The sequence below is a fragment of the Schistocerca americana genome, chromosome 5 (genome assembly GCF_021461395.2).
Source record: "Schistocerca americana isolate TAMUIC-IGC-003095 chromosome 5, iqSchAmer2.1, whole genome shotgun sequence".
NCBI lineage: Eukaryota > Metazoa > Arthropoda > Insecta > Orthoptera > Acrididae > Schistocerca > Schistocerca americana.
The window spans coordinates 605,415,194-605,429,538 of NC_060123.1; the positions used below are offsets into that span (position 1 = coordinate 605,415,194).

A 14,345-nucleotide genomic window follows, 5' to 3' on the forward strand; every position below is an offset into this window, starting at 1 on the left:
TGTGCCTCTCTTCCACATAAAGAACTTTCTTTTATGCCTGCAATGATGAAACTGTGCTCTGTGCATAAATCTATCAAGCAACTGCCCCTTTCACTCATTTCCTTCAGTCCTTGTTCTCATACTATTTGTCCTCCCCTTCTTTCTCCTACTACTGAATTATATTCACTTATCTTACTTTAATTTACATCATCCTTAATACACTAAAAATTACTTCTTTTATTACATCACACATTTTTTTTTCAATCTGAGCATCATCTGAGGAGATAGATGCAATGTATTGACAACTGCCTCAAGATGAAGACATGGTGCTACATGATTTTTACTATTTTCAGTGAGATAAACTGATATTATAGTGTTCATATTTAGTGCGCTGCTATAGAGGGTTTCACCAATTCACCTAGCAACAAAATCTGTTCATTTTGCAATTTACTTACATATATAAGGCAACTTCAGGATTTCCCTTTCTATGGAAGTGTGTTTATTAGATAGGCCTGCTTTGAAACTCTCATTTCTAATATTTTACTGTTCATGTCATTTTCCCATTATCTTTCACTGACTCACTGTGTATATCAAGATGAATTGTTTACTTTCACATAAATATCCTCATTTAGAGAACTGTTCTCCCTTAATATCACGTGCATATTTCTATGATTAAAGGTAAATGTTTCAGAAGCTTACGCATGTTATGTGTAACATACTACACCATAAATCAACAACTGTGAGCCATATTTTGACCAGAAAACTATTTCCCACTATTGCTGTGTAGATACTTGTGTGATAAGCACAATACTTCCATTTTTCCCCCTTGTAAAGTTTTCAGAGAAAGAAGATACTGAAATACCAAGTACCAATTTCTGAATTCATAACCACAATATATCTGGTACAGCACAGATCAGATTTTCACATAGTCATCTGTAGATTGGCATTGACAACAAATGATGTCAGAGAAGCAAAGTTTCATAATTCACTACAAAATGAATAAAAAATGTTGACTGGAGAAACCTTTAAAAAGCGAGTTCAGCAAGGGCTTATCCTACAATGTCTCTATACCATGGAAAAGACATGATTGGATTTTTTTATTATTTATCTGACAAGCATAAATACTAAGCAGCAAACATTATTACAGAACACATGAAGTAAGCTACATACAGTAAACATACCCATGGTAAGTGCATGTACGATTACCCCATGGATCACCAAATGCAGGCATCCTCACAATCATTTGGGGCTGTCTGAAGCAGATCTTGCTCAGTGTACAATGCATGACTGACCTGGCAGCACATCAAGTGGGCCACTGTTTGTGCTTCTCCATAATTTACATAGACAACTTGAAATCCCAAGTTTTGGAGATTACATCTGTATCTTCTGACTCCAGAGCATAGTCAGTTGAGAGCACACCACTTAGTGACTGCACCTTGGTATCCAGTGAGGTTTTCAGATGTTTGAGGCCAATGAGGACCGTTTACAGCTCGCACTTTCCACTTTTTGACTCTTGCATTGGGTGGAGTCATTTCCAAGATGTTGCTGGTTTTCCTAAAGTTTTTTGTGGGCCTCAGTCTCTAAATTACAGGGCTCTATTTTAGGTCCCCCCCTTTTTTTTGTATACATTAATGATTTCCCATCACATGTTAGGGATTCTGAACCTGTACTGTTCAAATATGAGACTAATCTATTGGTTGAAGGAAATAAAGGAGAAAATCTCACTACATCTGCAGAAGATCTTACAAAAGAAGTGACTGAATGGTTTACCAGAAACAGGCTAATAGTTAATCCCCAAAAAACAGTACTCATGAATTTCCACACAGATCAAGAATAAAAATGTGGCACACCCCATAATATGTATAGATAACCAAATCATTAGTGCTGTCAATGAAACTAAATTTCTTGATATTCATATCAAGGAAAATTTTAAATGGAGCACTCATATCACATCCCTAAATTCAAAACTACCAAAAATGAGCCATGTAGTAAGAATTCTTTGCAACAATACTAGTGCAGAAATGATTAGGGCTGTATACTTTGCTCGTATACATTCAATACTGAAGTATGGTATCATTTTCTTGGGAAATGAACATCAGGCCATAATAGCTTTCAGGAAACAAAAGGCAACTATAAGAATAATGAAACAAGTGAGCAGCAGAAAACCATGCAAACCTTTCTTTAAAGATCTAAAGATCTTACCCCTTCCCTGCACTTATATACTGGAAGTAGTCATGCATGTCAAAAGAGTATACTGAGAAAAGGAAACCTTTTTCCTCAAAACAAAAGCGTCCATGATTACAGTACCAGGTCAGACAGTGACATACATGTTAATCATTGTAACACCACACTATGCCAAAAAGGCGTATATCATGCAGGAACAAAATTATACAACAGATTGCCAAGACATATCAAATCTCTTCCTGAACTAACACGGCTTTAAAAAGTCTGTGACAGCCTACCTTCTGAAAAACTGCTCCTATTCAATCTCACACTATCACATGCAAGAAAGAATGTACTTTGTATCTTTAATTGTAGAAATAAATTACAAATATACAGTATTTTAAAAATTGTAATTATTGACCATATAGATCCAATTTGTTAAAAAAAATTAAATAATGTATGTTTGATGTTTGAAAAACCAATAGATAAAAAGGTTTTCTGTCCAATGTCCTGTATATGATATATGTAGTGAAAAAGAAATTTATGTGGACAAATAAGTAAGCAAATAAAATAAAACTGGCAGCAATCTCATGATGGTGGATGTCTGAGGCAGCAACAGTTAGCATCTCATATACCTTGGCAAGTGTTATAGGCCACAAAACACCCAGTAATAAGCCTGCATGTTTTGTTCAGCATCTGTGAAGCTCTCTGGTGGCAGATGTGACTGAGTAAGCAGCCTTCATCTCTATTTTTTTCTTTTTTTTAGCTTGCCTTGTTAATTTCACTTTAGCTTGAGCAATCACATATATAGAATTTAGTAGGTTAGTTACAGCTAATTGATAATGCATAGTACATCATCATTAGTTTCTGACAGTATCTCCTTGGTTTACAAGCCACCTCACTTCCAATAAAACACTTGAACTTTCAATAGCTGTCTCTGCCATTGTCTTCAGAAGTTATAAACACTAATTGTCAGGAATGGCAGTGCCCCACTAGCATAGGTGTGATAGTAGTGGCTGGAACATTCCAAAGGGGGCTGCAATGAGATATTCTGATTCTCCCCACCCTCTTGTAGCCCAAAGTTGAATTATTAATTTTAAAGTAAGTTAATAATCTGGATGGCTGGTCACTTCTTCACAGCACTTGGCACACTGAGATACTGACACACTGCAGAAAGATGTAGCAACAGTAGCATCTGAGTAAACAGTTTTCATAATGCTCGTCTTTTATTCTTCTTCTTTGTTGTAAGTTGTGAGCTCGTAGTCCATTCTGAAATGCAGCTTTGTATACTGGTCTAGAGGATACTCAGCTTCAATCTGTTATATATATATGAACACTGATGGACTTTCTGTTGCCGAACAGATATATTTTCAGTCATTTCACTTCACAATACCAGTCAACATCAACTACTGTGCTCACACAAAACACATAATTTGTACTCCATCCTCGCACTTCAAACTCATACTACTAACTGCCCAAGGACAAGGGAATCGGTCATTTCAAGATCAGTTAGTACATTTACCTCACCATAACTAGTTTTATTACACTATGCGTGAAAGGCGAGTTGGGCAGTTCATAACAGCTCTGGCCTGCTGTGGGATTGAGTGACACCAGGTGGCACAAGAGTCCAATACAAGACACACTGTATCTTTTGGCCCAACAGTTTTCACCTCGGATCATTGAGCTGTTCAATGAGAACATACATCCTGCACTGCAATGAATTTTACAAGATGACAAATGACACACAGATGGGATCCCCACTGTCCCTGGCCACTGCAAATGTCTTCATGGAGCACTTTGAGGAGAAAGATCTGAACTCTGTGAGGTTGGATCCATCTTGCTTCCCTGGTACATTGATGATGCCTTCCTAATATGACACCATGGTGAAAATGCACTGTAACAATTCACTGACCCCATGAACAGTGTCAATACCAAAATTAAATTTACTGTAAAGTTGGAGAGGGATGGCAAGCTTCCATTCTTGGATGCTTTAGTTGTCCAGAAGGCAGGATGCGGCTTGGTAATTCAGTGTACAGGAAATCTACAAACATTGATAACTACAACACCAATATTTTTCACATAAGAAAGCACTACTGATCACATTAGCACACAGTACTGATGTCGATCATCTACAGTCTGGGTCAGCATTGGAGATGCAAATTCAGGGAAAACGATTACAGAAAAAGAGACTGCAAAAGCTCTCAGGCACCACCGAAGAAAGACCCCTCATGAATCGGCAGAAGAGGGCAACACAGCTGTATTCCTGCCTTTGAGTTCCTGGCACATATGGTGTCAACCACAAATGCACTAGCATTTATACAGGGCAAACTATTTGCACTGTTGCTTAGCAATGTGCTCTGCACTCACAACGTTTTTAGCAGAAAGAAATTGAGAAGTAGACCATAGATGAACACTGCCTAGGAAATGGACATAAAATCCTATTTGAAAAGATGAGAGTCTTGGCTCATACATCATCATATAGGGATTCTATCATGAAGCAGGTAGGCATCTAAAATTAGAATAAACAGCAACAATTTTAACAAAGACTGTGGGTACAGACTTAGTAGTGCAGATACACACTTAGTAGGGTATGGTGGTGAGTTTTCAATATCAAGTAAAAGCAAAGATGGATGCTTGACAATTGTAGGGAGGCTAAAACAACAGCTTCACTGTGACGCAAGCCTCCTTTGCTACTTGATATCACTCAGACCAATGGTATGCTAGAGTTGCTATGAGCTGTCAAGTTCACCTACCACGCATGCATCATTTTGGCCCTCTCTGGAAGGTTCCAGATGCTGCTATTGCACCAATATAGGAAGTGGGACATAGTGCCAGCCCTGGCAATCAACGACTGTAGCTCCTGATGATGGTGATAGTGGAGACAGTTACTGAAATCTCGAGTGTTTTAATTGAAGTGACTTGGCTGGTCAACTGAGAAGATTTTATTGAAGCTTGGCTTTATGAAAGACTCCAAGGATACATACTTAATATTCTTGTTTGAAATGATACATATGGTTTCAATGAAAGTATGTGCTCTCATAGATCATCTCCCCCTTGAAAATGTCTGTTTTGCCACTTGTTATCTGACTCACAATTAAAAGACATGGAGCAAGAAAACAAGATTAGTGGCATTATAAGATATTATGGGCATTAGATATATTGCCAAAAGTTGTGCTGAGATAAATTACAAATGACTGTGGATAGTGTCAATATTAACTCAGAACATGATTTACAGTAGACATAGTCTTCGGGTGTCAGGTTGGTAGCATCAATGAGAAGTATGGAGATTCCATGAAAAATATGAACATTAACAGCAAGAGAGACTTGGTAAAATGTTAATGACAAGAATTCTATATCATAAAACTATGCATGAAGGCAGCGAAACGTGCAAAACCATGTGAAGTTGAGCTATGTCAGCAGCAGATGAGCTGTTGGTCAGAACCCACTATCTCAAGAAGTCCAACGGGTACACCAGGAAAAAATTTTGCCACAACATGTCATTATTCCAAACCCCATACTCCACCCACTCACATCATCAGCACTGTGGGCTGGTGCTTTGCAGACTGTACTACTAATTTAAATACCTTGGCCATTGCAGAAGAGCAAAATAATCAGAACAATGAGCTATGATCAGAAACATCAGGTACTGTAAGCTGTGGGAAATGCTGCATTAACGACATTCTATAATCCTCCTCTTCTCAGTCTCTAGTAGACTCTCCCTACACCCACCTTGATTCCTGCCCCATAACTTTATTCATTACTGTGTGCTGCACACAACTAGCCACACTTGCAGAGAGAATAAGTTCATCAGCGCCATGATCCTACCCTGTGTTCTGCTGCCTCACCTACCAACCATCAGCCACCCCTCCTCAAACTTCCCACGAGTTCTCTGTCTCCTTTCTCCCCCATTTGAGCGCAGTACTCTCTCTAGCTGATAAAAGATTCATCTGAAAGCTGAGGACATTTCTCTGCACCAAAAATTAAATGAACAAGCAAAGTGCAGTCACATTCATCTGTGTTTAAACTCAAGAAATTTTTAAACAGCTGAAAAATAGATACAACACTCTTTTGGCATTATAAGGTGTATTTCTGGGACATTATGTGCAAAGAGAATGCAACATAACAACAAGTCATGCCACAATCTACTTGACAACTTTTAAAACCTACAGGCAGATCAAAACATTGCAGTCTACAGAGTACAGGTGTATTACTGCAGTTGGAGTGTGCAAGGTCTCATACAATCCTGACTCAAATGGCTCCAAGCACTATGGAACTTAACATCTGAGGTCATCAGTCCCACAGACATAAAGCTACTTAAACCTAACTAACCTAAGGACATCATCATACACATCCATGCCTCAGACGGATTCGAACCTGCGACCACAGCAGCAGGCAGTTCTGGACAGAAGCACCTAGAAACACTCAGCCATATGGCCAGCTCATACAGCCCTGTTAACAATACAAAATCATGATACTATTTTCACTCAATGTTTACTGTAACCTGAATATTCGTGTTGTCTAGCAGTAAGTAAGCATTATACATTTTGACCACTCAACGAGGCGATCTGCCACAAGAAAATTCAAGGAAATGTCAAACCAAAAGAGGCTGCACACAAGTGGTAATTATGTGAGTCTGCTGAATTTTTTTATATAAACCCAGGCATTAGTAAAATCTCAGCATACTTGCATAGATTCCAATGAAAACTATGTTTAAATGTGAAATGTTTTCAATTTACTACACACGTTCCATAATTAACAACATTTAATATTATTTTCTGCCTCAGGTTTTCAGTATTCATTAATGAAATATAAAGTATAACAGTAACATTTTGTGATTAAACTAGTGATGTACAAAATTAAAGACAGTTTTTACCACTTCTCCTGCATCTGCTTGGCGTGCATGCTTGATAGACTGTCTTGACGGGTCGTTGGTCTTTGACTGAGCTTTCGCTGCTGTATAGGCTGACTTTGACTGCATCTGGAAACAGTGCACATCATAATGAGATTTTCACTTTGCAGCAGAGTGTGCACTGATATGAAACTTCCTGACAGATTAAAACTGTGTGCCGGACCGAGACTTGAACTCGGGATCTTTGCCTTTCACAGGCAAATGCTCTACCATCTGAGCTACCCAAGCACGACTCACGCAGGTGAGCTTCTGTGAAATTTGGAAGGTAGGAGACAAGGTACTGGCAGAAGTAAAGCTGTGAGGATGGGGAATGAGTCATGCTTGGGTAGCTCAGATGGTAGAGCACTTGCTTGCGAAAGGGAAAGGTCCTGAGTTAGAGTCTCGGTCCGGCACACAGTTTTAATCTGCCAGGAAGTTTCAGTGTACATCATATTTCAAACTTATATCACTTAATTTTTGATACAGAAAGACATGTATACTAAGATAAACATGCATTTTTATGATAAAAGTTACCTCACTGGGTGTCATAATAACATCAGTTTTATAGTAATGCTAATACTATTTAGTCTTCTCTTCTTCCCTTTCAAAGAATATTAGGCCATATGGTACATTCCGACTCCTGTCAATCCCCCCTCTTTCTAGATCTTACAGTGCTTCTTTGAACCACTGGCTTGTAAATGTAAACTGTTTTTTATCTTCAACTGTTTCTCATTCCACTTAAATGCTCCTCATACTTCCTCCTATGTCTTTTATTTTTTCATTGACATTAAAAACTTTAAGCCGTTCTCTGACTACATTGTTCCCTATCTTACACAGTCATGTACACCACTTTGTTGAGCTAAGGAATTCCATCTCTCTTTATTGGGAGAGTTTTAGGAAAGTGTGGTTCATCTGTACAGGATACAGCACATAGAACACTAGTGCAGTTCACTCTTGAATACTTCTCGGGTGTTTGGTATCCCCAAAAGATCAGGTTAAAGGAAGACATCAAAGCAGTTCCGAGGCAGGCTACTAGATTTGTTACTGGTAGATTCAATCAACACGCCAAGTATTCTGGAGATGCTTCAGGAACTCAAATGGGAATCCTTGTATGGAATGCAACATTCTTTTTGAGAAACGCTATTGAGAAAATTTAGAGAACTGGAAACAAGCTGACTGCAGATGATCCTACACACACCAACATAAATTTTGTATCAGGATGACAAACATAAGATACAAGAAATTAGGGCTTGTACAGAGCCATATAGACAGTCATTTTTCCCTCAATCTATTTGCAAGTGGGAGAGGAAGGGAAATGATTAGTGGTGGTAAAGGTACCCACCACCACACACTGTATGGTGGCTTGTACAGCATGTAAGTCGATATAGATACATGTACACAGCTTTCATCCTTTTTGGTTATTACCCTTTTTTTTCCCGTGGGGCTCTTGCAGTATTAACTATGTGGGTAGCAGCCACATTATGAGAGATGGGTACATTGTCTTGAAGCAACTTGCTAGTTTCCCCAAGTTTTTGCACAATGGTCCAAGCTTTTCTGCTTGATTTTGTGAAATTTATGTAGGAGTTATTTTAGACAGAATGTTAAGCTACAAGGAACACTTGACAAAACAGCTGCAAAACTAAGATTGGAATGTATACCGCAGAGACAAGCTGGACAGTGAAGGGGGAGGCGTGTTTATAGCGATAAGAAGTGCAATAGTATCGAAGGAAATTGATAGAGATCCGAAATGTGAAATAATTTGGGTGAAGGTCACGGTTAAAGCAGGCTCAGACATGGTGATTGGATGTCTCTATAGGCCCCCACATTCAGCAGCTGTTGTGGCTGAGCACCTGAAGGATAATTTGGAAAATATTTCGAGTAGATTTCCCCACCATGTTATAGTTCTGGGAGGAGATTTTAATTTGCCGGATGTAGACAGGGAGACTTAAACGTTCATAACAGGTGGCAGGGACAAAGAATCCAGTGAAATTCTTTTAAGTGCTTTATCTGAAAACTACCTTGAGCAGTTAAACAGAGAACCAACTCGTGGCGATAACATATTAGACCTTCTGGTGACAAACAGACCCGAACTATCTGAAACAGTTAATGCAGAACAGGGAATCAGCGATCGTAAAGCGGTTACTGCATCGATGATTTCAGCCGTAAATAGAAATATTAAGAAAGGTAGGAAGATTTTTCTGTTTAGCAAAAGTGACAAAAAGCAGATTACAGAGTACCTGACGGCTCAACACAAAAGTTTTGTCTCAAGTACAGATAGTGTTGAAGATCAGTGGACAAAGTTCAAAACCATCATACAATATGCGTTAGATGAGTATGTGCCAAGAAAGATCGTAAGAGACGGAAAAGAGCCACCGTGGTACAACAACCGAGTTAGAAAACTGCTGCGGAAGCAAAGGGAACTCACAGCAAACATAAACATAACCAAAGCCTTGCAGACAAGCAAAAATTACACAAAGCGAAATGTAGTGTGAGGAGGGCTATGCGAGAGGCATTCAATGAATTCGAAAGGAAAATTCTATGTACTGACTTGGCAGAAAATCCTAAGAAATTTTGGTCTTATGTCAAGGAGGTAGGTGGATCAAAACAAAATGTCCAGACACTCTGTGACCAAAATGGTACTGAAACAGAGGATAACAGACTAAAGGCCGAAATACTAAATGTCTTTTTCCAAAGCTGTTTCACAGAGGAAGACTGCACTATAGTTCCTTCTCTAGATTGTCGCACAGATGACAAAATGGTAGATATCGAAATAGATGACAGAGGGATAGAGAAACAATTAAAATCGCTCAAAAGAGGAAAGGCCGCTGGACCTGATAGGATACCAGTTCGATTTTAAACAGAGTACGCGAAGGAACTTGCCCCCCTTCTTCAGCGGTGTACCGTAGGTCTCCAGAAGAGCGTAGAGTTCCAAAGGATTGGAAAAGGGCACAGGTCATCCCTGTTTTCAAGAAGGGACATCGAACGGATGTGCAGAACTATAGACCTATGTCTCTAACGTCGATCAGTTGTATAATTTTGGAACACGTATTATGTTCGAGTATAATGACTTTTCTGGAGACTGGAAATCTACTCTGTAGGAATCAGCATGGGTTTCGTAAAAGACGCTCGTGTGAAACCCAGCTCGCGCTATTCGTCCACGAGACTCAGAGGGCCATAGACACGGGTTCACAGGTAGATGCCATGTTTCTTGACTTCCCCAAGGTGTTCGATACAGTTCCCCACAGTCGTTTAATGAACAAAGTAAGAGCATATGGACTATCAGACCAATTGTGTGATTGGATTGAAGAGTTCCTAGATAACAGAACGCAGCATGTCATTCTCAATGGAGAGAAGTCTTCCGAAGTAAGAGTGATTTCAGGTGTGCCACAGGGGAGTGTCGTGGGACCATTGCTATTCACAATATACATAAATGACCTTGTGGATGACATCAGAAGTTCACTGAGGCTTTTTGCGGATGATGCTGTGGTACATCGAGAGGTTGTAACAATGGAAAATTGTAGTGAAATGCAGGAGGATCTGCAGTGAATTGACGCACGGTGCAGGAAATGGCAATTGAATCGCAATGTAGACAAGTGTAATGTGCTGTGAATACATAGAAAGATAGATCCCTTATCATTTAGCTACAAAATAGCTGCTCAGCAACTGGAAGCAGTTAATTCCATAAATTATCTGGGAGTACGCATTAGGAGTGATTTAAAATGGAATGATTATATAAAGTTGATTGTCGGTAAAGCAGATGCCAGACTGAGATTCATTGGAAGAATCCTAAGGAAATGCAGTCCGAAAACAAAGGAAGTAGGTCACAGTATGCTTGTTTGCCCACTGCTTGAATACTGCTCAGCAGTGTGGGATCCGTACCAGATAGGGTTGATAGAAGAGATAGAGAAGATCCAACGGAGAGCAGCGCGCTTTGTTACAGGATCATTTAGTAATTGCGAAAGCATTACGGAGATGATAGGTAAACTCCAGTGAAAGACACTGCAGGAGAGACGCTCAGTAGCTCGGTACGGGCTTTTGTTAAAGTTTCGAGAACATACCTTCACTGAAGAGTCAAGCAGTATATTGCTCCTTCCTACGTATATCTCGCGAAGAGACCATGAGGATAAAATCAGAGAGATTAGAGCCCACACAGAAGCATACCGACAATCCTTCCTTCCACAAGCAATACGAGACTGGAATAGAAGGGAGAACTGACAGAGGTACTCAAGGTACCCTCCGCCATACACCGTCAGGTGGCTTGCGGAGTATGGATGTAGATGTAGATGTAGAAAACTCCATACAAGGAATAATGTTGTACAAAAGCCATGTGGCATCACAAGGGTCTCTTTGGCATCTATGCTATAAACAAAAGCTTTAACACTGGTTTATTTAGTAGCAGAATACTACTGCCCCATCTGGATTCATAGCCCCCACACCAAGAAAATAGACATCAAATTAAATCACACAATGTGAATTATTTCAGGCACAACTACAAGTAGGTTACTTCCATCTTGTGGCTATCAGTTCTAAGTCATATACCTCCACCACAAGTGGGAAGACAACAAGCACTTTTAGCAGCATTCTGAAAAATTCAAAACAGTCAACAACATCCTTTCCATTCCTCCTCTAATTACATAAATATTCAAAAACTCCACTTTAAAAAAATCACAATTTGCAGAAGCTATATGCTTAGGGGAAAAACAACTTTGATATTGTGCTACACTGGGAGAAAGCCTGGGATGATAATGTAATTGTGGATCTCAAGAAATTCTAATGTAGCTTTGAAAAATCAACAGGCTCTGACGTCCTAAGAAAATCCTGGGTAATTCTAAAATTAATTAGAACCATGGCTAATGTTTTGACTCATTGTATAAATAAAAACTACACATGTATCCGAAGCTAAACAGTGGAGCAGAAAGGGAGAACATTCAGCATATAGCACATGGCATGCACATTATCTATGAGCATATACAGAACAATTTGAAGACTTCCCGACATGTTCCACACCCAGGAGGATTACCTCTTCTATGGGTCTATGGAATGAATAATTAATCTAATCTAATCTAATCTACTACAACTGATAGCTCAGTTAACTATATAGATAGCGTATAATGTTACTTTTAGTTTTGGTCATTAATGTGATTCATAACAATGCCACATAAAAAATACGTAAAACTCTGAACGGGCCTCGGAAGACCTCTCGGTACCGACTGACCACTGTGTCATCCTCAGCCAACTGGCATCATTGGATATGGATATGGAAGGGCACATGGGGTCAGGCACCATCCCTCCCCCCTTTCCCCCTTTGTCAGTTTTAGTGATCTGTAGTCACTATTACACCATCACATAGCTCCGCAATTGGTATCACGAGGCTGGATGATGGATGGATGGAGAGGGTTGTATGGGCGCACGACGGCAAGGTCTTCAGCGCCCGCTCAGTAACAGATAAAACATGGACAACACAGGAAGAAAGTGGTAGAGGGAGCTAAAACAATAAAGCAGATGGAAGTGGCTGGCTGACCGCAAGGGAAAAGGGAGGAGCCAGCCACTGTGCAATACACTAAAACCTCCAGTCTAAAAGTTTAGACCAGGGTCCAGACACATCACAAAACTTTAAAACCCTAGACACACACGTCTCATCATTAGCTAAAACACAGGGCAGATCCCCATCAACTTGTGCTTCTGCCCTTGCGTCACGGTATAAAATGCAGTCAGTTAAAATGTGGCAGACAGAGATGTGCACACCACAAGCATCACAAAATTGGGGATTCTTCACCCGTAATAGAAAGCTATTTGTGAGAGGACAGTGCCCAATCTGAAGACGTGTGAGGGTCACTTCTTCCCGCCTGAGCAACCGGCAGGAGGAACGCCACAGCCGAGTTGTTGACTTCACCTACCACAGTTTATTGGCCGTCACCGCCAGCCATTCTTCCTCCCACAACTCCATGCACTTCTTGTGGAGGGCAGAAATGACAGACTGCAAGGGAATAGGACACTGGACCACATCCTGCTCTCTGCAGGCCTCCTTGGCAGCCTGATCATTGCCCCATATTCCTACAAGACCAGGCAACCAGCACGACACCTCCTCACCCCGCCGTTGGAGCAAGTACAGTTGGTCATATATCAGCTGGACCATCTCCTCAGTTGGGTACAGATTCTGAAATGATTGTAAAGCACTAAGAGAATTGGAGCAGAGGAGAAATCAATTGCCCCGAACACAATCCATCCGCTCCAGTGCCTTCAGGATGATGTGGAGCTCCACTGCAAAAACGGTATATTCATCAGGGAGGCGAATCCGGGTAACATGATCAGGGAACACTAGAGAACAGCCAAGGAAATTCTCCTGTTTGAAGCCACCAGTGTAAACGACGGTAAAACCGTGATGCGCATCTAAAATGTTAAAAAACTGAGATTGGAATGTAAAATCTGGTGTACTATCTTTCTTAAAATTAGTCAAATGTAAAATAAGTCTGGGTCTCACACGAGGCTGGGAGCACTCTGATAGGTCAACAGAACAGGGCGACCTGGATGCTCACCCACCCAAGTGTCAACTATGCGCGACAGTACTTAAGTCTGGTGATATGACGGGAACTGGCATATCCACTGCAGCATGGCTGTTGAAGATAAATGAATATATTCCAAATGAATATATAAAAACACTGCAATAGCCATAAATTTATAAAACCTGAGTTGTGTTTCCATTCTTTTTTCCTTTCAGATAGCATTTTGTTGTACCATACATTGCTTAAAATCTGTTGAGTTTTATATGTTTATTGTTGTCATAGTTATAACCAGCTTCACAGCCTAGATAGTGAAATGAGAAACTTATTCAACAGGCATACCATCAATGTTATTTTTATCTACATGGCTATGTTATTATGAATACCATTGCTTTTGTTTTATTCTTTGAAATCAGTAAATTGTAGTCACAGGAGATCTGATTCAATTTATGATTACTGAGTTGTAGCTTGTCTTCTGTGTCATCTACAACTAACAGATCTTTAGCAAATTTGCGTGTAATGTCCTGCTGTTGTCAATTTTTATTACTTTGGGTTTGAACAAGTGTTTTCCATTTTCAAACGGTATCATCTACAGACATGTTAAGAAGAGTAGGTGAAAGGTAGTAGTCCTATTGGTTACCTTCATTCACGAATGATGAATGTAAATGTCAAACTTTTTAACTGCCGAATCTCACATTTTCCAGGAGAGCCAAGAGGCAGTGTCTCTCTTTTTGTACAAAATTTATTCGTATCCAAAAATTTAGCAGATGTGCCGACACCACAAAAATATGCAGCTTATCTCATCACTGCAAATT

At 39.9% G+C, this 14,345-nt stretch overlaps 1 protein-coding gene across 1 annotated transcript in view; it reads right to left on the reverse strand.

Moving 5' to 3' along the window:
* The window catches only part of LOC124616581 (dynein intermediate chain 2, ciliary-like), a 405,599-nt gene that overhangs the window by 381,420 nt on the left and 9,834 nt on the right, over positions 1–14,345 (reverse strand). The window contains exon 2 of the mRNA XM_047144902.1: positions 7,016–7,120. Within this exon, the coding sequence (XP_047000858.1) occupies positions 7,016–7,120 (105 nt within the window). The remainder of the gene's footprint in view (positions 1–7,015; positions 7,121–14,345) is intronic.